The 23,168-nt window shown below is 34.1% G+C and overlaps 2 protein-coding genes and 2 non-coding genes across 8 annotated transcripts; 3 read left to right on the top strand and 1 right to left on the bottom strand.

The window, feature by feature from the left end:
- LOC109325477 (nicalin-1-like) lies at positions 67-15,267 on the top strand. 2 transcript variants are annotated; one of them, XM_019557877.1, is made up of 15 exons: positions 67-74; positions 7,315-7,660; positions 9,608-9,771; positions 10,711-10,814; positions 11,306-11,372; positions 11,996-12,088; positions 12,166-12,330; positions 12,438-12,578; positions 12,669-12,746; positions 13,160-13,272; positions 13,344-13,404; positions 13,674-13,841; positions 14,344-14,445; positions 14,910-14,999; positions 15,076-15,267. In XM_019557877.1, exons 2-15 carry the CDS (start codon positions 7,378-7,380, stop codon positions 15,136-15,138), a joined length of 1,692 nt encoding a protein of 563 aa, XP_019413422.1. In that variant the 5' UTR covers positions 67-74; positions 7,315-7,377; the 3' UTR covers positions 15,139-15,267. The 2 variants fall into 2 exon arrangements, with proteins under 2 accessions (XP_019413422.1, XP_019413421.1); XM_019557876.1 differs by lacking the exon at positions 67-74 and having other exon boundaries at positions 7,164-7,660.
- TRNAQ-CUG lies at positions 2,002-2,073 on the top strand. Its single transcript has one exon. It is a non-coding gene; the product is annotated as a tRNA-Gln (tRNA).
- TRNAQ-CUG lies at positions 4,137-4,208 on the top strand. The gene has a single exon. It is a non-coding gene; the product is annotated as a tRNA-Gln (tRNA).
- LOC109325590 (OTU domain-containing protein 5-A) lies at positions 16,390-23,165 on the bottom strand. Of its 4 annotated transcripts, XM_019558038.1 has the most exons (10): positions 22,996-23,165; positions 22,712-22,758; positions 21,763-22,617; positions 21,012-21,173; positions 19,994-20,071; positions 17,707-17,785; positions 17,479-17,624; positions 17,168-17,233; positions 16,906-17,084; positions 16,390-16,706 (listed from the first exon to the last, which is right to left on the bottom strand). In XM_019558038.1, the coding sequence occupies exons 3-10, from the start codon at positions 22,414-22,416 to the stop codon at positions 16,490-16,492; spliced, it is 1,581 nt and encodes a 526-aa protein (XP_019413583.1). In that variant the 5' UTR covers positions 22,417-22,617; positions 22,712-22,758; positions 22,996-23,165; the 3' UTR covers positions 16,390-16,489. The 4 variants fall into 4 exon arrangements, with proteins under 4 accessions (XP_019413583.1, XP_019413582.1, XP_019413585.1 ...); XM_019558037.1 differs by having other exon boundaries at positions 21,763-22,758; XM_019558040.1 differs by having other exon boundaries at positions 16,490-16,698; positions 16,910-17,084; positions 21,763-22,758.

Below are 23,168 nucleotides of genomic sequence, written 5' to 3'. Positions count from 1 at the left end.
GTGCATTGTTGACGGCATGTCATGTGGAAGTGGTCTCAAACCTGACCCAGAAGTCCGGTCAATGAGCCTATGAAGTCCTTCAACTGGTCATGTCTGGGCCTTGGTCGGTTGAGAGAGGAGACCACCCAAGCAGATGGGTCATCTGGATGACCGGGGTGGTACAGCAATGAAATCTCGATTATCTCTACCGGGAAAATGTATGATAATGTGAGAACTTTTTACATTGTTGCTTTATCATTCATATTTAAGTAGGGCTAGAAACGAGCCGAACCGAGTCAAACCAGAGTTTAGCTCAACTCAACTCGATAAGGATTGGTTCGACTCAAAACTCGACTCAAGTTCAATACGAGTTATTTTTTTAGCTCGCGTCCGACTCAGTTAAAGTTCGTGAACTGTTCGGTTCACTTCGAATTAGTTTATTTAGACAACTTAAATAGTTAATTAATTTTTAAAAAATACTGCAAATTTATATATATATATATATATAACATTGTTTATATATATAATAACAATAAATATAAAAAATAATGCATGAGTCATAATAAACATAAAAATTAATTAATTCATATAATATATATATATATAAAGCCAGCTCATGAACCTAACGAGTCGAACTCTATCCAACTTAGGTTTGGCTCGTTTATTTAAAAATCTCAATTTCCAGCTCAAATTCAGCTCATTCAATTCATGAACCAAGTTTATCAAGCTAAATAGTAAATTAAATTTCAAATGAATACTGAGTTAATTCACTTTATTATCAATTCTATATTTAAGTATCATTAACTTAAATATAAATAATATAAACCAATAATTAATAATAAATTTTCACATATTTAAATATTATACTCTTATTTATATTCCATAGTCATTAATCACGTATTATATGATGCATTGAAATTATAAGAAGTCCTTAGACTTTATGTAGGCATATTATTTTCTACTTTGGTTACTGCACCAATGTGAATTTCTGCATCTACTGTTAATCATATCCACAAGTCACTCTCTTCCTTCACAGGCTCACAAATGACAAACATATAGCAGAGAACTGAATTAAACGAGGTGGGCCTAAAATAAACGGTTCAATATCTGGAAAACCATAGATGAATTTTCTTCTTCAAACCAAATCTTCCTATGGTCATAAAACACTTTGCCTGTTGCATGTGGGGTCCCATGGCCCCACAATGGCTGTTTTGCCCTTTATGTCTGTGACTCTGTGAGTATGCAAAAACATGCACAGCTATTGCATTTATACCAAGTTTATCTTCTTTAATGAACCCTGCAGCTTTTATCACTTCCTTTTACTTCAATTGTTTTAGGCCCACATACTATATCTTCCTTAGATATACCCCAAAGGACAGAAGTGGGAGTTTTCTTGTAGGGAAAGGAAAACAGGTTTAAACCCAATTGAGTTTTCACTTTTCACACCTAATTTAGTTACCAATTGACATTTGTGTTTGAAGTTGGTAACAATCATTATTGCTTTTGCTAAATGAGACAAATAGTAAGTAAAATAATTTATGGGAAGGGGCTAGCATTATTGAAGTTCAATGAAAATAAAATAGTAGCATCATTTGTCAAGATATCCTCGTTCACATATATTATTATAAAGTTATGAGGAATTCAAAAGTAGTTTTCTGTCACTCCCTTGAAACTAATTTGCCCAAAGGTGAGGGTTATAAAGAGCTGATCACCTAGTTCCATTCTTAATTTCATGTCCTGTCGAATTGATAAATGTCACATAATTTAAAAGAAAAAAATTAAAAATATAAAATATCATTTTTGTATTACTTAGAAAAATTGATTAATCAATATATTAAGGCATAATTATTTTGGGACACATGATCTCTATTCATAAAGAGCCCAGGTGCCACTTAACCAGCCATAACCGGATCAAACGTTTGCATCATTTATTAAGTCTAACCACAAAATGTGTGTATACATCATTAAATGCATGTTATTATATAATATAGATAATAATTGTATTAAAATTCCAACATCATTGGTCCCATGGTCTAGTGGTCAGGACATTGGACTCTGAATCCAGTAACCCGAGTTCAAATCTCGGTGGGACCTTTTATAACTACATAGTACTTTTCCTTTAAATTCAATTCATCATTATGGAAAAAGGACAACTTCGGATGATATAATTGTAATTATGACTATCATAAAAATAAAGAAGTTATAATTGTATTGTTGATATAGTGTATGAAGGACTTGGCATCCTAATAAAGTCATTCCTCAAAACATTGATTGTTCATTTGCCTTTTGTAATTAGGAAGGAGTGAGCATAATTCGGGTAAAGTTTGCCATTTTCCCGATTATAAATGTTGGTTAGGTTACTCTGTTGAATCCGAATTTGATTCTAGATTCGAAGGTAATATCACCTTAAATATTGGTTGAGTCAGCCTTTGAACCCAAAACTGGTCATAGACCTGATGGAATATAATGCACATACTTTTTAGATAAAGTCATCTTAATATTACATATTATTATGAATATGTAGTCTAGTGCGTTGTAGATTTTTACCCAATACTTGTATCATTTGATAATGCCAAACATGTGAAGTGTATGGCTATGTAAAATGATATATGTATATATCGTTAGTCATGTATATATGATGCAAAAATTAGAGAACTAATGATATTTTCGACCAAAGATATGTCATTATTATGTATGCAATTGAATAGACGCACACACAAACATAGTGAATGAGTGACCATTATCCGAGTTGAGTTGGATCATGTTTATACTTTACCTGACCTAAAATATTGTATGGGTCTGATTTTTAAACCCAAACCTAGATTCGATTAAATCCAACTATATTTGACGCGATTATGATCAAGCCAAACTGGTGAGCAGATATGGTCATATCATGCTCACCCATACAATTAGGTATAAAAAGGTATGAAGTTCCAAAGAAATAATTATGACTCATATTTTTGATATCTAGAAGAAATTATACACATTGTATTAAGATGGGTGATCAATATCTAACACCTTACACTCTGTAAAATTATGAAATATGATGCATCTCACAATTTTATTGATGATATTGAAAATTCCAACATTGTCGTTTTTGATAGAATGTTTTAGGCTTTCCAGGAATAGTCCTTACATAAAACCATGAAATATCTATATCTCCAAATTGAGCTGATTAAGTTGTAAGAATATTCATTTATGAATTTATTCAACATATATCATTATAATGTTACCAATATTGTGTAGCTTAACTTTGCGAGGACATTTAATGACCAAACAACTATTTCATATCAATCACACACAGACCATCAATGACATCAAATTCGCTTATAATAAGATGATGAATATCGTAGAGAAGCTAAATCCACTACCCTTGTGCACATATCCTCATCAAGCACTTCACACTCAGTATTTTAATATGCTTGAAACTCAAGCTCAATTTTGAAGAAACCCCATCACATACTCTTAATATGGACAAACCTATGAGTTCCAAGGCTTTGCATCATATACTCCTCCCTAGTCCTTCACCCATGTAGCTTCAAGTTTTCAATTTCATAAGTCATTACCATCAATGTTTAATATACAATCGAACATACCATTGTATGCATTTGCAGAAACTTTATGTCATCATTTTTCCATGCCTTCTTAACTCATACAAGATGATGATACTATAAATAATGATGAAGTGGAAGAGGAGAAAAATCCACCTTAAATTAAGAAAATTTCTAATATTTTATTATCATTATAGTGAGCGACATTTTTAAAATTACACTGACACACCTGAGTTTTAGCGAAATTACATAAATCACCCTTCACTTTTTTACACCTACACAACCCTCATACTTTTTTTTACTTTCATTTCATTACATTGATCACCCCTGCACTAGAAATCAGTGTGATCTTTTAGACAAAAAACAAAAAATATGATAAATGCAATTTTGTTAAACAAAACATGATATATCGTGGAGACAAATCCAAGTAATATATGAGTCAATAGCTCTATATTATTTTTGACTCGTTATGATATAGTATAAGAGCGATTTAAACAATATATCTTTAAATTTGTTGATGCATCTTGCAACAAAAAATAATAAAGATACATTGATTTGTACATTATATAATATAGATAATAATTGTATTAAAATTCCAACATCATTGGTCCCATGGTCTAGTGGTCAGGACATTGGACTCTGAATCCAGTAACCCGAGTTCAAATCTCGGTGGGACCTTTTATAACTACATAGTACTTTTCCTTTAAATTCAATTCATCATTATGGAAAAAGGACAACTTCGGATGATATAATTGTAATTATGACTATCATAAAAATAAAGAAGTTATAATTGTATTGTTGATATAGTGTATGAAGGACTTGGCATCCTAATAAAGTCATTCCTCAAAACATTGATTGTTCATTTGCCTTTTGTAATTAGGAAGGAGTGAGCATAATTCGGGTAAAGTTTGCCATTTTCCCGATTATAAATGTTGGTTAGGTTACTCTGTTGAATCCGAATTTGATTCTAGATTCGAAGGTAATATCACCTTAAATATTGGTTGAGTCAGCCTTTGAACCCAAAACTGGTCATAGACCTGATGGAATATAATGCACATACTTTTTAGATAAAGTCATCTTAATATTACATATTATTATGAATATGTAGTCTAGTGCGTTGTAGATTTTTACCCAATACTTGTATCATTTGATAATGCCAAACATGTGAAGTGTATGGCTATGTAAAATGATATATGTATATATCGTTAGTCATGTATATATGATGCAAAAATTAGAGAACTAATGATATTTTCGACCAAAGATATGTCATTATTATGTATGCAATTGAATAGACGCACACACAAACATAGTGAATGAGTGACCATTATCCGAGTTGAGTTGGATCATGTTTATACTTTACCTGACCTAAAATATTGTATGGGTCTGATTTTTAAACCCAAACCTAGATTCGATTAAATCCAACTATATTTGACGCGATTATGATCAAGCCAAACTGGTGAGCAGATATGGTCATATCATGCTCACCCATACAATTAGGTATAAAAAGGTATGAAGTTCCAAAGAAATAATTATGACTCATATTTTTGATATCTAGAAGAAATTATACACATTGTATTAAGATGGGTGATCAATATCTAACACCTTACACTCTGTAAAATTATGAAATATGATGCATCTCACAATTTTATTGATGATATTGAAAATTCCAACATTGTCGTTTTTGATAGAATGTTTTAGGCTTTCCAGGAATAGTCCTTACATAAAACCATGAAATATCTATATCTCCAAATTGAGCTGATTAAGTTGTAAGAATATTCATTTATGAATTTATTCAACATATATCATTATAATGTTACCAATATTGTGTAGCTTAACTTTGCGAGGACATTTAATGACCAAACAACTATTTCATATCAATCACACACAGACCATCAATGACATCAAATTCGCTTATAATAAGATGATGAATATCGTAGAGAAGCTAAATCCACTACCCTTGTGCACATATCCTCATCAAGCACTTCACACTCAGTATTTTAATATGCTTGAAACTCAAGCTCAATTTTGAAGAAACCCCATCACATACTCTTAATATGGACAAACCTATGAGTTCCAAGGCTTTGCATCATATACTCCTCCCTAGTCCTTCACCCATGTAGCTTCAAGTTTTCAATTTCATAAGTCATTACCATCAATGTTTAATATACAATCGAACATACCATTGTATGCATTTGCAGAAACTTTATGTCATCATTTTTCCATGCCTTCTTAACTCATACAAGATGATGATACTATAAATAATGATGAAGTGGAAGAGGAGAAAAATCCACCTTAAATTAAGAAAATTTCTAATATTTTATTATCATTATAGTGAGCGACATTTTTAAAATTACACTGACACACCTGAGTTTTAGCGAAATTACATAAATCACCCTTCACTTTTTTACACCTACACAACCCTCATACTTTTTTTTACTTTCATTTCATTACATTGATCACCCCTGCACTAGAAATCAGTGTGATCTTTTAGACAAAAAACAAAAAATATGATAAATGCAATTTTGTTAAACAAAACATGATATATCGTGGAGACAAATCCAAGTAATATATGAGTCAATAGCTCTATATTATTTTTGACTCGTTATGATATAGTATAAGAGCGATTTAAACAATATATCTTTAAATTTGTTGATGCATCTTGCAACAAAAAATAATAAAGATACATTGATTTGTACATTATTTGGATTTGTCTCCACAATATACCATATTTTGTTTAACTTAATTATATTTATCATATTTTTTGTTTAAAAGAATACACTTATTTCTCATGCAGGGGTGGTTAATGTAATGAAAGTATAAATAAAAATTAGGGGGTTTGTGTAGGCGTAAAAAAGTGAAGAGTGGTTTGTGTAATTTCACTAAAACTTAGGGGTGTCAATGTAATTTACTCTAAAGGAAAATGTGGAATATTATATATAAGGGAAAAGTTCACAAAAACCTTTAAACTTTATGTATTTTATAGTTTGACTCGGTATACTATTTTTTTTATTGATGAAATTGGTTCCTATATATATATAACTTTAAATTACTAACATTAAGCATCAATGTAAGTTTATGAGAAGTTACTTGGAACTACAAAAATATGCTCATGTGGAACATCCTCATGCTCATCCATGAAAAATTGATCCTGCCCAAAAAACTACTAATGTTGACATTTGTGTTTATGGTGCTTGTAGGAGAGGAATTGATGAAGTCCATATATTTTTGCCTTATATTATTTGTTTTTGCTAGAGATCCAATATTATAAGCAAAAGATATAGTAAGTAGGAAAAAATAATATATTAATTTTTATTGTTAGTAATTTAAAATTGTCTATATATATAGATTAGTTTTACACTTTTACCAGTAGTTAAGGTTTAAGAAACAATTAGGTAGAAAAATTAGTTTATACATAAATTTTAAGAAAGTTTTGGGAACTTTCCCTAAAATAATAAAAACCTTGCATGTTACCATCCATGGAAATAGCTCCAATAAAGTAATAACCTCAAGAAAATGTATATTTTGGTTTTATTTTTATTTTGTTCATTGTAATGTAAATTGTAAAGGCTCATACTAGAAAAAGAATATTCCTAAAACAAGATAAACAAACAAATAAATAAGTACTTAAATCTCATTCACTATGCTGCAACTGAATTCAGCTAACCTTCCCTGTTGGATCAACTTCACTTTCTCTTCACCATTTTCATTTTGTATCCATGTGCTCTGCCAAACAAAAAATAAAATAAAATAACTTAATACATAATTATATTTCACTATAGATCAGAATTGTTTTATAGTTCTATCCATTTTGCAAAGTTAGAAACCCTAGAATTCAAATATAATCTCCATGGCTATGGCGCCAACAAAACTTCGCCCTCATCGTGACATTCTCATGGATTCGGTGATTGCACTTGTCTTCGTCCTCGTCGCCTGCGTCGAACTCTGCGACGGCGCCACCGTCGTCGACGTCTATCGTCTCATTCAATACGACATGTCTGGTGTGCCGTTTGGATCTCGATTGGCGAGCCTCAACCATCATGCTGCTTCTCTTCACTTCTCTCCTCACTCCGATCTCTCACGCTCCGTTCTCCTCATCCCTCTTCGTGAACTCAACATGTCTTTTGTCAAAGGTCCTTATCCTTCTTCTTTCTGTTTTTTTGTTTTGTTTTCTTGATTGTGACGTGTAGCGTGATTCGGAATTTTGTAAGTTACGACCGAGTGTTTGCAAACAGCTCAGATTTTGTTGCAGTGATGATTTTCTTGCTATGCGATTTTTTTATAGTTAGTGTAAATGATTGCGGCAGTTAAACCGAGTCTGGAGTTTTCAACTAACGAGAGCCAAGCTTGAATTTGGATCAATTTAGCAGTAATCGCTAAAATCATTTTAGGAACTTTAGAGGTCTTTAGATTGTGAATGTTCAAGGTCAGAGAGAACAGTGGTTCGATCTTGATTGAAGTACATGGTTTAGGGAATCAAAAGATGGATTTTAGTTTGGGGTTAAAAGGAGTTAAGGAATCTAGCTATGCACTCAAAAGGTATAATTCATTTAATATGCTAACAATCTATTTATACTAATTTGAGAGGTATATAAAGGAGGAACATTAGAAATCCATAATGAGAAAGTACTAATCTGGTTAAGATGTCAGTGCCACATCATATAGTAGTAGAGCGTGCTAATTGATTTGCCACATCATATAGTATTAGAAATCCATAATGAGAAAGTATAGTTTGCTATTTTTTTTCGTGATAATTGGTTTGCATATAAAACCATTTGGTGAGTTGGATGAACAGAATTTGGGCAGGAGCAAAATTTGTTGCTTCTGTGTTCAGTCCACCGGAATCTGTGTTTATTTTCCCTATTTATTTAATCACGGGTAGTGTCCGACCCCAAAAAAATACAATAATGGGATAGCGGGTAGTGGGATGACCCAGGTACAAGATGACTGATCAGAGAACTCATTAGAGGTATAGCTCCCACAGAGTACAGTCAAATGACCTGCAAATAGAGTGGGTGAGTGCTGAAATGTCACTGGACTTCCCAGAAACTGGTCATGCTTGCCAGGAAAGCGATGGGCTTCAAAAAACAAAGGATATCTGACTGTCAGAATATTATTGAGATTGGCCAGAAAAGGGATGGGGTGCTGGAATAGTAAGGTTCTTTCCGTGCGAGGAAGGTTAGTGGGGAGAGCCAATCTACCTAAGGGTAAAATTGAGATCTACCAGTTTACGCGACATTATATAAGACATTTTATAAGATATAGAGAGGGAAAAATAGAGATTTTCTGAGTTCAAGAGGGCTAAATAGAACATTGATGAGTCAAAGTGGGGATAAAATTGCAAGGAAAATGTTTGGGAAGCAGAAAAGCCCTAGTTCTAGCAGCCCATGAAGGCAGCGGGAACAACAGTTGTGATATGCCACATCAGAATAACACATCTCAACACATGTTCGCAATGTGCCCCCTGGCCACTAAATGCCACGCCAGTGCGATAGCGGGGCTATTAACTACAGATTTTACCCGAATGGCCGAATCTGCTTTTACTTTCTTAGTGCATTCATATCCATTTTGGCAATTACACATTGAAACATAGTTTTATAAATCATTTGTCAAAAAGAATAGTTTCCAAACATAACCCTATGCAACAAGTTCAATTCTAATCAAAATCAAGTTCATCTAATATTATCCAAACGCACTCTTAATAGTGTGTCTGGGAAGTACTTTAGCATATAGTGTATTATTATCAAGTCTATCAGTACTTAATACAACATTAGTAGTTTAAAAACAGCACAGTAACATCGATGTTGTGAGTCTCCAATTTGAAATGGGTCTCACTACTTGGCAACGGTTTATAAATTGACAACCTAGTTGTTGTGCTCGACACAACCCAACATTATCTGTTATAGTCAAACTCTGGCAATAGATAATTTATTATTCAAAGACCATCCTGTTTTTATGTTATTGTTCTAGTTGAATGCTTGATGTTTTTTGTCCTTATCATGATGACCATTATTTTAAGAATGTTATTTTGCCTCAATTGCAATCTCCCAAGATTAAAAATTGTGATTACAATATGGCAGAATATATTGCTGAAAGCAAGCCTCTGGGGGGTTTAATATTTTTGCTGCCCCAGATGTTCAATTTTGGTAAGAAAGGTGCTAGTAACCATCCAGATGGAAGCAAAGAGCTACTGAAGAATGTGTTGGCTGAACTTGAACAAATACTGATACATGCTAACTTACCTGTGAGTATATTTCAGAGTTCAGACAGCTTCTCCTAGATTATTGTCATTACTTTTTTTCTTTTGGAAAAATTTCGTATAAAATAAAACATTTGCCATCTGGAAGTGTGGTAATTGACTTTTTCATGAACTAAATTTCCTTCACATTATCATTATGATGACTTTCTTTCTTTTATGTCACTGAGTTTTAATATACCTTGAAAGTTATTTATGCGGCGTTCCTGACTAAGGTGTATTTCTAAGCACCTAGCTGCTTTTATGAAGGAAAATTGGCCTTGTAAGTGTCCCAACAATTCAATGATGACTAAAGACATTTTATATAGGCTTTTTATGCATGTCAAACTTATTTGGGTTACAAATGTCATGATGTGCGTGCAGCAGTGGTCCACAGGCCATGTGTTTGCATGCATCTTAGGCCCTTGATTGATACTTCTGACTGCTGAGCAACACTTGAAAAATCAACTAGTTTTGTTGCTTAATTACTATTTTATACCCTAGCTTTTCCACCAGTACTATTCCTCTAGCTTATAGCATGGACTGCTAGTCATCTCAAAGTATGTCTCACAATCAACATACTGCATAAGTAATAAGCTGCTAAATTTGGTTTCTCAATTATCTACATGAGGACTATGTCAGCTTGCTGCTAATTGTAATGACAATTTTTTCTTGTTCCTGTGTGAGAGAAGTGACAAGGACCTTTTTATGCTTAGTTGCAGTATTATCCAATTATTAAATGTTTTTCCTATTTAAGATAGGAAAAAAGAAATTAATACCTTTTTCTTTTCAGTAGGTGTGACATGACATCCATTTCATTTGACAGCGAGGAACAATTTTCTTGCAATTATGTTTTTTTCTCTTATCACGTTATCCTTTTACATCTATCATTCTATTTCTGTAATTGTGGTGGAAGTGTAACATTTTTGGTGCTGCATCTCGTTACAGTATCCTGTTTATTTTGCCTTTGAGGATGACACTATTGATGCTGTGTTAACTGATATCAAGAAGAATGATGCCGCTGGTCAGCCTGCTACTGCAACTACTGGCGGGTGAGTTCAGCTCAGTGAATAAAGCTTTCATTGCTTTAATTAAGTTTTGCGAATTTCTCTAAATGGTCAAGATAAGGTGTGTTGAATTTTATGACTTGATTAATTGGATAGTGCTTATTTAACTTATATATATTTCTAAGTTTTGGGTAGCAGATATCTTCTGTTAGTTTTTTATATTATATTTCTTTTATCTACTGATTTCAAAGTCACTGCTTTAATTAAGTTTTGTGAATTTCTCTAAATGGTCAAGATATGCTGTGTTGAATTTTATGACTTGATTAATTGGATAGTGCTTATTTAACTTATATATATTTCTAAGTTTTGGGTAGCAGATATCTTCTGTTCTAGTTTTTTATATTATATTTCTCTTATCCTTTTGTTTTCTTTCTGGATTAAGTTTATTCAATTGTATATTGTGCCATTTCCAGGTTTATTTTTTTTCTTTGGTTAGTATCTTTTACATTATTATTTTGTTTTTTGAGACGTTGCAGATACAAATTTGTTGTTTCAGCTCCAGAACCAAAGAAAGTTGGATCTCCACCTGTTTCAAATATTCAGGTGTGTTCAAGCTTTTTGAGAAATACTATTGGGTTGATACTCTTGGGTGATGCGTTTGCTAATTTTTTAAGACTTACATATGTGTTAAAACCTGATGTTATTAGACACCATTATGAGATTGTTTGAAATCAAACTAATATGTTTTTAATTTCTTGATCTGATTTTGTCAATGGATATATTAGTTGAGAGACATGGTATTTTTTCTGGTTTTATTTGCTTGTGTATATAATAAAGCTAATGAATTTCTACGAATATGCCGTATTTTTTCTTTCTTTTTTGTGTTTATGTTTTAGAAGTAGCATGTATTCTTCAATTTAGGCCTACATTTCCTGACATCATCTTCAGATCTTCTAAACTTTGTACAAGTTGCAGATTGATTATAGATGTTGAAATGTGAACTTATTATTTATATATCAAGGTTGGAAAATAAAACAGTTTAAGACATGTCCAACAAATATAATGTTAATCAGAAATTGATATATTTTCTAATTATTTAGCTCCTGATTATGCTACTATATTACTCAGAAACATGCAGAATCTGAGTTCAATATCACAAGTTGCGTCTTATAATTGACATTTTTAGGTCGAAGTTTTTATGGATTGTATCTTTGATATGGTTGCAGGGATGGTTGGCAGGATTGAAGACAGATGATGGCGCTCATCAATTACCCACCATTGCGATAGTGGCATCATATGACACCTTTGGGGCTGCTCCTGTATGTTATTTTATTAATTCCACGAATAAAACCAAACTGCAGGAAATGAAGATTGTGTTAAATATCTGTAATTGTAGGCATTATCAGTGGGAAGCGATAGTGGTGGAAGTGGTGCTGTGGCTCTTCTTGAAGTAGCTAGGTTGTTTTCTCTGTTATATTCTAATCCAAAGACAAGAGGACAATACAACCTGCTCTTTGGGCTAACGTCTGGTGGCCCTTACAACTATAATGGAACTCGTAAGGTGATATATTCTGTTTCAAAGTTCATTTGTTTGCTGGTAGGTCTGTCACATAGTCAGCCTTCCCTACATGTTATTATTTTTTTAACATAAATTCTTCATTTTTGCAGTGGCTTAGAAGCTTGGATCAACGTCTTCGTGAGAGCATTGATTATGCTATATGCTTAAATAGTATTGGGTCATGGGAAAATGAATTGTGGGTTCATGTGTCTAAGCCTCCAGAAAATGCCTATATTAAACAAATTATGGAAGTAAGTGATTTGTCGCAGTGGCACAGATTTCACTTAAATGGATTGACATGCAGTTGTCTTCATGACTTTTGATCACAAATATTATTTTAGGATTTTTCAGGTGTCGCAGAAGAGTTAGGCTTTAAAGTTAATCTGAAGCATAAGAAAATAAATATTTCAAATCCTCGAGTAAGTGATAAATTCAGTAGTTGATATTTAGTTTCAGACAAATACTGTCCCCCTTTCACTCATTTTATCACCCTGAACTAAACATTTAAACTTATATGGTTTATGTATGTCTATCAAAGAAGTGTAAACCTATGATGTTTTTGTTCTGATTTTCATGTTAATCTGATGTCTAATCATTTTCTGTTGTATGTTGCTTCATTCAAGAGATCCTAAGACTTAGTTCCTGAAAGAAATATTTTTGACTTACTATTGGATCTGCAGCACCATATTACTAATTTACTTACCCGTTACCTCTTCAAATGTTTCATCTCTCGTTCAAATGTTTCCTGACCTACTGAAAACATACCCTTTCTACATTTTCTGTCTATACGCTACTACTAAAGCTGGGTAATAAAGCTAGTCATCTGCTGTAGGTAGCTTGGGAGCATGAACAGTTTTCAAGGCTGAGAGTTACGGCTGCCACTCTCTCTGAGCTCTCTACTGCACCTGAATTGCTAGAAAGCACTGGTGGTTTGGTTGACAGCAGGTTCATCTTTTAACCTGAATTCCAGAACCTTGTTATTTCTAAGGCTGTTTGCTGACCCCTTCATTCTACAGGCATTTTGTCAACGAAATGGCAATTACCAGAAGTGTGAAATTAATTGCTGAGAGTCTTGCGGTAAGATTAATTTCACCTCATGAAGATAGTAAAATTCGAGAAATAAAATAAAATTTGGAATATGACATGCTGTTAATGTAAAAAAATCTAGCTATTGTTTTGTGTAAGAAACGATGGGTAAATACTTTGATATTTCTAAGGTAGCTCAAAAAAAGAAAAAAAAGTCCCCAATATCTATTGCTGCAACATAAAGCATTAGCTATCTTTTTCACATGTTTATTTTTGTGCCATGTTCCTTGATTTTAAGTCTTCTGATATACTTTCTGCAGAGACATATTTACGGACATCAAGGAAAGAACATCCAAATCTTTGCGGACAACAGTAGTTTGGCTGTAAATCCTTCGTATGTCCGATCATGGTTAGATCTTCTGTCCCAAACATCCCGAGTGGCACCATTTTTCTCAAAAGATGACCCTTTCGTTACAGCCCTTAAAAAGGTATAATTTCTTGCCGGATCATTGAGGGTTTGTTTCATTTACCCCTAGCTAAGGGATGTCAGCTGCAATACAAGAATGTCTTCGGCTGTGCTTCGGGCTTTGTTTTAAGTGCTAATATTGTGTTATTTCTAGGGCAATTCTTTACGCACCCGCAATGCATTCCTCACCCCCAAATGGATAGTCCATCCGTTGTGTAAATAGCCCATCGGATGGTCCATCCTTTGTGTAAATAGCCCATCAAATAGTCCATCCTTTGTGTAAATAGCCCATCGGATGGTCCATCCATTGGGTGAGTAATTATTTGTGGGCGTGTATAGAACTGCCAATGTTTCTGGAGTAAAAAGACAATCTAGAAACAAGTAAATTGTAATGAAACAATAGGATTACAGTAAGGACTTTGTGCTCATTCCTTCTCAACTCCCTTGATACCCAGAGTTGAATTTGAAGCCTACCTTTTGTCATCACTCTTGTGTACTTACCTAAGTGTCCCACGTGTTTTTAGGAATTAGAAGATCACACTGATGAGGTCAATGTGCAAAGTGAAGTGCTAGATGGGATGTTCACCTTCTATGATTCAACAAGGGCAAAACTTAACATATATCAGGTATCTGATGTTATTTTCTTTTCACCCTGTTCTGTATGTAGGATTTGGATTATTTGCATTTCTCGCTTTTTCCCTGTTCTGCACAACTGAAGCAAATATAGATTTTTGTATGATAGAGTTTGGCTTTGACAGTTATCATTCCGGCCCTTGTTTGTTGCTTACATGTTATCAAATTGATGGTTATTTGACCGACCTTTACCCGCTTCTTTCCCACCGATTAAGAGAAACTTTTTACTGCCACTCAAATTGTTCAATTCGGGATGACCAAAATGTCAAAGTGTTCGATTCCTGGGATAGACACTTGTTGAGAGAGAGAGTCATGCAACCCGAAATGGATTAGTTCCTTACTCATAAAAGATGAGGGGATACCCTTGGTAGTACTAAAAAATTGAAAAAGTACTTTTGGGTTAGAAATTAATGCCTACTTTAATAGCCTTTAAAGTAATTCATTTTATGTTTTACAGGTTGCCAGTGTGACATTTGACTTGCTGTTGCTTCTTGCGTTGGGATCGTATTTGATTGTGCTTTTCAGTTTCTTGGTCATCACAACTAGGGTACCTGCATTAATTTCAACCCTTTAGATAAATAGTTCGTGTGCACTCTTCTAACTCAGTGATGCTATTTTTACAGGGTCTTGATGATTTAATCAGTATATTTCGGCGCCCACCCTCTCGAAAAGTGAAGACTGCCTAATATCCACTCTGAATTTTGCTCCCAAGTTTTCCCTACATGTCACACTTAATATAATACTTCTGGCGAAATTACACTAAATTCTCTCCTATGATTTGACTTATTTATACCACATTCCATCTTTTTTTGACACCTGAAAGTTTATGCAGTAAGTGAAATAGGTGTAGCGAATTAATGGTAACAAACAAAGGGGTAAATATAAACCTCTACTGGTAAACAAAAAAGTATTGCGATGGTTCATGACAATAAACAGGAACCGAGGGTGTGAAACTGAGAAACACAGAAAAAGCATTGGAACTAAATTATCTAATAAAGAGAGTAAGCACTGCTTAACAAGGAAGGTGACGTCAGCAGCGGTGAAGAGAATGTCGTGGTAGAAAAGGATGAACAACGTGCCGGGAAAGACTAATGTCCTGAAATGCTATCAAACTCACCAATTACAAATGTCATTTTTGTATTAAAGAAAAGATAGTGCGGTACTAGCATTCCTCTTAGCATAATATTCAAGAGTGAAGTCTTATACTCAATGTATGAAACACCATTTCAGATCTCCGTAAGAGAGCAATACCTGCACAATATATAGCATTCATTCCATTCAATCCACTCTTTCCTTTTATATTCTCCATTTCACAATCTTTAAGTTTAGTTTCCATATGGAAACACTTTCCATTTTTAGGAGCCTAAAGACTCACACGTGGGTTCCCAAGCCTTTAACAATCTATGTCACAGAATTGAACTTTGCCAGACTAAAATAAAACTGAAATGAAATCAAGACCCAAACACAAGTATCCATAGCCGAAAACCCATACAACAAGGACCCGGACTATCTAATTTCCACCAATCAAGCAATTGGAACACAACAATTTTGAATGGTTGTGTGGAGTGGACGGGTTTCTACGTATACTTGTGGCTGTCGCAGGGGTCATGCATAAATTCAAGTTTTACAGAAGAATGTGGCCACTTACTTTTTTTAAAGACAATCTCAGTAAACTAATCTAAATCCATAAAGGTTTAGCCACAATCTACACTAAAAATACAACTCAACGTATAAAACTCCCTCCTAGTGAGATTTTAGAAGGGTATATGTATACATTTTTACCCTCGCAATTGAGGATGTTGTTTCCAGAGTTTAAAACGTTAATAAAAATAAGAAATAAATAAAAATAAAGGTGCAACTATAGGTAAATATATTCATATCTGAATTTTTTCCAATAGTCCTCATGAATATTCAAGATACGAAGAAATTGAACAAGATTAAAGACAATAATAGAGTATATTTATTTAAGCAACGTGGATTATATTTGAAAAGAAAAGTTGTATGATAATTGTTTTAGCTAAACTTGGATGGTGGTAGTCATTCAGTGGCCTTGCCTTTACGCCTGCTGCTATTGCCAGTTTCCAACAAGTAACAAACCATAGAATCAACATCATCCCCAAATATACTGTAAGCCTCAATAGCTTGGAGGTAACTGAATCCCATTGATAGTACTATCTGCATACTGCTACTAAGATCACAACCATGCTCTTTCCCAGCTTCCATCTTCGGATCAGTGCCGGATGATCCTGCTGCACTCATTAATAAGAGGAAGGTGAAGTTAGAAATATTCAAGCAGGAAAAACTCAGATTAATCAAGTATTACTCAAGTGAGATTCCATGTACATCGCCGGAATTTAATAGCACCAAGTTCCTTTTTAAAGCCTCAAGATAACCTTTAGATGTAATATAAAATTTTAGAAGCAAATAAACTAACTTATATGAGGGTGGGAAACTCACTTGCTCCAGAAGATGATGGTTCGGCATTTGAGGTGGATGATTCTCTATGGCTAAGCTGTTGCTTAAATGTACCATCTGCAAGATACTCAGCTCTAGAAACTGCCATCACCATGCGTTCAATTTCCTTCTCCGTGAGCTCAAGGTCAGAGTAAAATCGTCCCTCAGCTAAAAGTGCCTGTCAAAAGGAGGAAGACAAAAATTGTTCTTGTCACGAAATTAGAAAACCTGTTGTTAACACTAACAATTGAGAATACTTGCATTATTGATCTGTTGGTCTTGTTGAGATTTAATAGCATCCTTGACTTGATCTTTGTCAACATTTGTCTGCATCATAAATTACAAATGGACAGCCAATCATTACCAATTGATCGATGTAATGATGAGTCCCAAAATGTGAGTTTTCTATGAAAATTTATTATAGAATACAATATTGACTTTAATTTCTCAGTTGGCAGGAAAACCTAAAGTTTTGAGATTTCAGTAGAATATATATATATATATATGTAAAACAAAATAAAGAAGAGAGAGAAGATTCATAGCAACTTAATGAATGCTAGCACAGTACTTACCCCGCGAAGACTACTGAACCCAAGTCCAGCACCAATTGTTGTGCGTCGTGGGTCAACAAGGGAGTTGTAATGATTCCCATGATGGTAACTCAATCGGATTGGTGGTGTGTCAGTGTTATAGCTTCCTTGAAAGATATTGATAGGTTCTGCATATTTAGTTGATGTTATTGAATACGACAAAACCCATTTATAATTTACCACCATCAAAGTTACAAACAGAAGTCATACCTGTAGTGTAGAAGTATATATGAATGGGGCGATTATACATTTCACACATGGCTTGGATCTCAACATTGTTCCCATAGACCTGCCAAGAAAAATGAACACATGTTTATGCCTAAATTGGAAAGTTATAGCCAGGCTATGAACACATTCTAAGCAACCAACTAAAACTGCATTTTATATAACATTCAAAAGGAATACAAAGGCAAGGTGGTAGAGAGATGAATGGAGTCTATATCTGACAGCCAACAGGACTGAAAGGAGAGGATGAAAGCTGACATGTACAGGGGAAAAACAATAAATGCAATTTATCTACTCATGTTTCAATTCATAAAAAAATACTAAAATTGTGCCGCAACAGTGGCAGTATTGCCATGCAAAAAGCACACGTTTAAACACCATCACTTAACTTAGATGGTTAGGATGGGTGGAGATTTCGAGCCTCTGCCAACTCATCAATGTAGCTAAAATTAAACCCATTTTCAAGTGTCTAATACTTCACAAGGTTATTTCCATGTATCCATAAAAAATTAGCCAATGCTAATATTCATGATTACCCACATCATAAGCTCAACACCTACAAGGCTACAGTACAAGAGGCAAGAGGCTACTGTTATGATTTACTCTTCAAATGACTATGTAAAACTATAATTTTAAGTTTAAAAACTATACACGTGCACTTCACAAAATGGGAGATGAATAACTGAGAAGCATCAAGAGACTGGAGTGTGTTGCCAATGGAACTCTTTCAAATAAAAATAATAATACTAAGACAATAGAACCAAACTAATAGTGCATGTAACTTTTTCTGCAAGCACGGCCACATACAAACATATTCCTGTAAGTGATATTACTACTACCTAAAAATAAGTGTGGAAAACTACACGATGCTGGGCTAAAAAATTGAACACCGTTGGCAAGAGCGTAGATCCACTAACTCAGTTGACATTTTTTATCTGAGTGAGGGTTCAAGGAATTCCCGTAATCATGAGAATAAGGATTTTCTGAAAAAGGACCAGAGGTAATATAGATTTTGATGTCAAATTCCTTTGGAGGACAAAACCACATTGCTAGCATTGATTAAAGAATTAGAAACTCTAAAACTCAAATTTGAGTTAATCAAAACATCTTAATGAATAAAGCAATGAAGTTTTGACACTATCTAACATATACACTTATACAGGACATTAATCAAAGAGATATGCTGTACATTGTGTCAAGGAAGGGAGAAGAGAAATTATATTTTTATCCTGTTTCTAAATTTCTAACAGAACCAGACATGATATTATGAAAACAATGATGTTTTGTTAATCAGCGGCAATTCTGTATTAGCATCAGAGAGATGCTGAACCAGATACAAAGAGAAAGACATCTCTCAGTCTCACATTCACACACTTCTCCAGGTATTCGAAAGCCTAGTCTCTCCCAAGTGCCTAATTTTCTCCAGATGACCATTCATTCTTTATTTACAAGTCACTCCTCTTAATTACAATTAACATTCTGTTATCAATGTCGATTAACAATTATAACAGAGTTAGTTCCTAATAGGTATCTTACAATATCCTCCAATGGTAAATTTATATTAGACTGCTGGAAAATGGAGGAACCGACTTTTCAAACTGCTGTTTTCACCTAACTAATTTCTCCACAGTTTGTAATGTTCAGAGTCCAACTAAAAGCACTTTTTTTAAGATTCAAGTCAAATGTCATAGTAAACCACTTAACTACAACTATTCCTAATGATGACAACACAAATACATATCATTTAAGTAATGATTGCAAACATTCATTTTAATAATTCAAGATTCATCAATGACAGGTTACAAAAGGAAGTTACCTCTTTTTGTAACTAAATCAACATATCTTAATGTAGATATGAAAAGTGAAGAAAACCACAACAATTTCACAATACAGATAGATCTTCAAAATCAATGTTGTACAAACGAAAGAAAAAAGGTTGAGGCAAGTGAACAACCTCAACCAACATATGGATTTGGACTAACAGGTATGTTAAAGCATTTATGCATTTTCAACTACCCACTCTATTAATCATACACCTTGTGTACAGCTTTGAGAGTATACCATTTTAAATTGTTATAGAAGTCATTAAACAAGAAGGAAATTTGGCATGTTTGTATCCTAAGCAATGTCCCACACAATCTACTTTAAATTAAAAGGGAGAGAAACAAAGAAGGTATTCAAACGTAAAATCCTTATGGACTATCAAATATTGGTTTTTCCATGAACCAACTATCAAGAAACAATAGTTTCCCAAACCTATACGGTCACATACCTTATCCCTTCTCTTCCTCTTACAGTATGATGTGAAGCCTTCAGTTATAAACTGAGAAAAGTGGTCTCTCTCCCGCTCCTGAAAGAAAAAAAAAACTAGTGAATATTAAATCCTTTGCAGTTCTCAAAAACTGCACTAATGTTTGAATGGGAGAAACATCCAGAATGTGTCATCAAGCAGATAAACATACTATACACAAAAAACCAGGCTGAGTGACAGATATTAATGAACCACCAAATAAGTTACAAATAATAAATGACATACCATAATATGAAGTTAACTCGAAACAAATACAACTTTTAATAGAATCAGCAGAGGGAATCAACATACTTTAATAAAAAACAAAATAAGAAAAATCATATCCAGCAAATTTTAGCAATTAACAGCGATAATTCTTAGACCTTGATTTTTATTGATTTTCCTCCTTAAAAGCCCAACTCTATCATTTATTATTGTTTGGAGATTCCAGCATTCACATACTAAATTCTAGGCACAATTAAACCTTCTATAAGCCAACACTAATTCTGATACCCAAAAACAAATCTTCTGAAATTCGATATTGTAAAATTGCAATACTAAAAGTCTTTTAAAAGTATATAGGTGGGGCTTTCCTCAATATGTAAAATGTCAATAATTCATTGAGAACAACAAATGCTAAAGATAATTAAATTAAAACTTTCTGGACCAATACTCTTTGTACTGGTGTTAGGAGTATCATACGATTTGTGATCGATACATTTTCCACCCCCCAGCGATACAAATAGTTAGAGGTTTTGTTTCCATTCCAGGATCACTGGAATTGTGATTTGTCCGAGTCTGCAACATCACAAATTGTGCTCTAAATCGGGTTGGGTTGCACGCTCCCCGGATTCTTAAAACACTAAATGATGCCTATTGTATTTAAAAAATGAATAATCCGATATGCTAATGATAGGAATATTTTCAGTTATAGTGAATTGAAGCAGATACAGTATCAAATATTTACCAAAAATATGTACAAACCAAAGCATAATCATACCATATAATCTATGCACATCTGTCTGACCAAATCATACAATTCAGAATCCCCATACACCTGATCGGCGATAGCACGAAAAAGACAATTTCCATCCTCCATCATTTTTTTAACTTCATAACCTTTAGCCCTTCTGATATCAATTACAAAATGCCGCTCTCTTTCCTGTCATAGATGTCAATATCCCATCAAATTTGAATTTTTAATAGACATGAGAAAGATCTTAGTAAAAGCTGTCAGGCAACAGTATTGCATTATCAACGTAGACCTTCAAACAGAAATTCGGCAAATATGAGCATACAAGAATACATTAAGTGTATCGAAGCAAGGCTTTAAAGATACAACCCAACAGAGTTTCCAACATAAAGTATGAATAATCATTAATGACAGGTATCATATGCAAAAGACACACCACTGTTAACTAAATAAACTGATTAAGTTACAAGATAATAGCACCTCTATGTTCTAAAAAGATAATAACCTAGTTAACAAGTATGCCTTTATAATATGCCGATTACTTTGTGTCCATAACTGCGAAGAAACAAGTATGCCTTTATAATATGCAATAATTAAGTAGTTACTTAATTACCATGGTTATTCTATTACATTATAAACATGTGAAGCAAATTATCTGATATTCCTGACTAGTATTTTATTTGAATCAGTTCCAGCATTATAGCCTAAAAGAATCATCTAGAAGTATTAGTAGCAATATAGAAACCCATGAGGACTGGTCTTCTGTTCATCAACTTACCACTAAATCATCGTAAGTTGATACATAGTGTGGCTTCTGTTCATCAGCACTATTGTACCCATCACTTTCATTATGAGACCTGGGAGAAGAAGGTCGAGATACAGCAGGTGAAGTCCTAGCCGAAACAACAGGCCACACAGATGCTCTCCGAGATGATCCAATGCTGCCAGAATTCGAAGGCCCCATCAGATTCCTCCTTGAATTTATATTAGCTGCTGAAGGCTTTGGAGGTGGAACAGGAGGTGGTGGTGGACAAGAACTACCACTGCCCGCAGCAAGAGAAGAAGAACCCCCACTTTTGCCCTCGTTTTCTGAGGCAATCCTTAGTCCAGTCGATTCTTTCACTACATCCACATCCTTAACATCTTTCTCAACAACAACAACTTCATCATCACATGAACCATCATTCTGCTCAAAATGAAGGTTCCCTGTCGAAAGATCGTCACTTTTTGCCTTACTAAAATCACCATTATTCTCAACCTCCTCACTAACAACTACTTCCATCACTTCATCTTCCCTTACCTCATCCCTCACAGGCTGGGAAACTGAAACCTGTGGCTCACCCCGCGCAGACGAGGACCCACCAGAACGGTTTGGATTTGGATTCGAAGAGGAACTACCAGTGGAACCCCTCTGAACCAATATGCGAGTCATTGTAACACAATCAACTACGGGTTTATTTAGGTCTAGTGTCAAAAATCCGCGGATATTTCTTTAGTTTTAAAGACTGAAAATCCTAAATTACATAGGTTTGTCCCGAGTTCTAGCCTTGGGACCAACGATTCCAATGCCTTTTTCGATAAAAGATTTCTTCTTCCAGCAAAGTACCTTCTTCAGGTCCACGCAAAACGATTTCTGCATTCCCCTAACAATTCTCATCAGCACTCACACCCCAACCTTTAAACAACAAAACCTAATCTTCCTTTTTTTTAAAATAGTCGAATTTTACCAAATTTTGCCGCCGAAATGAAAATTCTCCACCTTCGCGAACCTAATCTGCACCATAAAAACCAAAATTTGGAAGAGAAATTAAAATCTATCCTTTTTCTTTCAAATCAAATATATGAAAATAATAATTAAGACCCCAAGGTTATAGGAAATCACTGATCTAGCTTAATTTTAATCACCAATCCCAGGGATCGATGATTAAGGTAAGAGAGAGAAGAGAATTGAAATCTTGAATTTAATGATGGGTGATGAAGTTGAAGAGGTGTGGTTGACTCAGTGACTCACATGAAAGAGAGATGAAAACGTGTTATGGGAAGAAATGAATGGAAAGTGAGATTAGGGTTTTTGAATACATCGCAAGAACAGAAAACAAGAAGTGAGAAAGAGATTGGAGAAAAATGAAAGGGGGATTAACATTTTAACGGTGAGGAAAGGGAACTGCCACGTTACGTTGAACA

This window comes from Lupinus angustifolius, chromosome LG13, assembly GCF_001865875.1.
Source record: "Lupinus angustifolius cultivar Tanjil chromosome LG13, LupAngTanjil_v1.0, whole genome shotgun sequence".
Lineage (NCBI taxonomy): Eukaryota > Viridiplantae > Streptophyta > Magnoliopsida > Fabales > Fabaceae > Lupinus > Lupinus angustifolius.
Note: the sequence above shows the minus strand (reverse complement) of the source record. Positions and strands in the feature narration are given on the sequence as shown.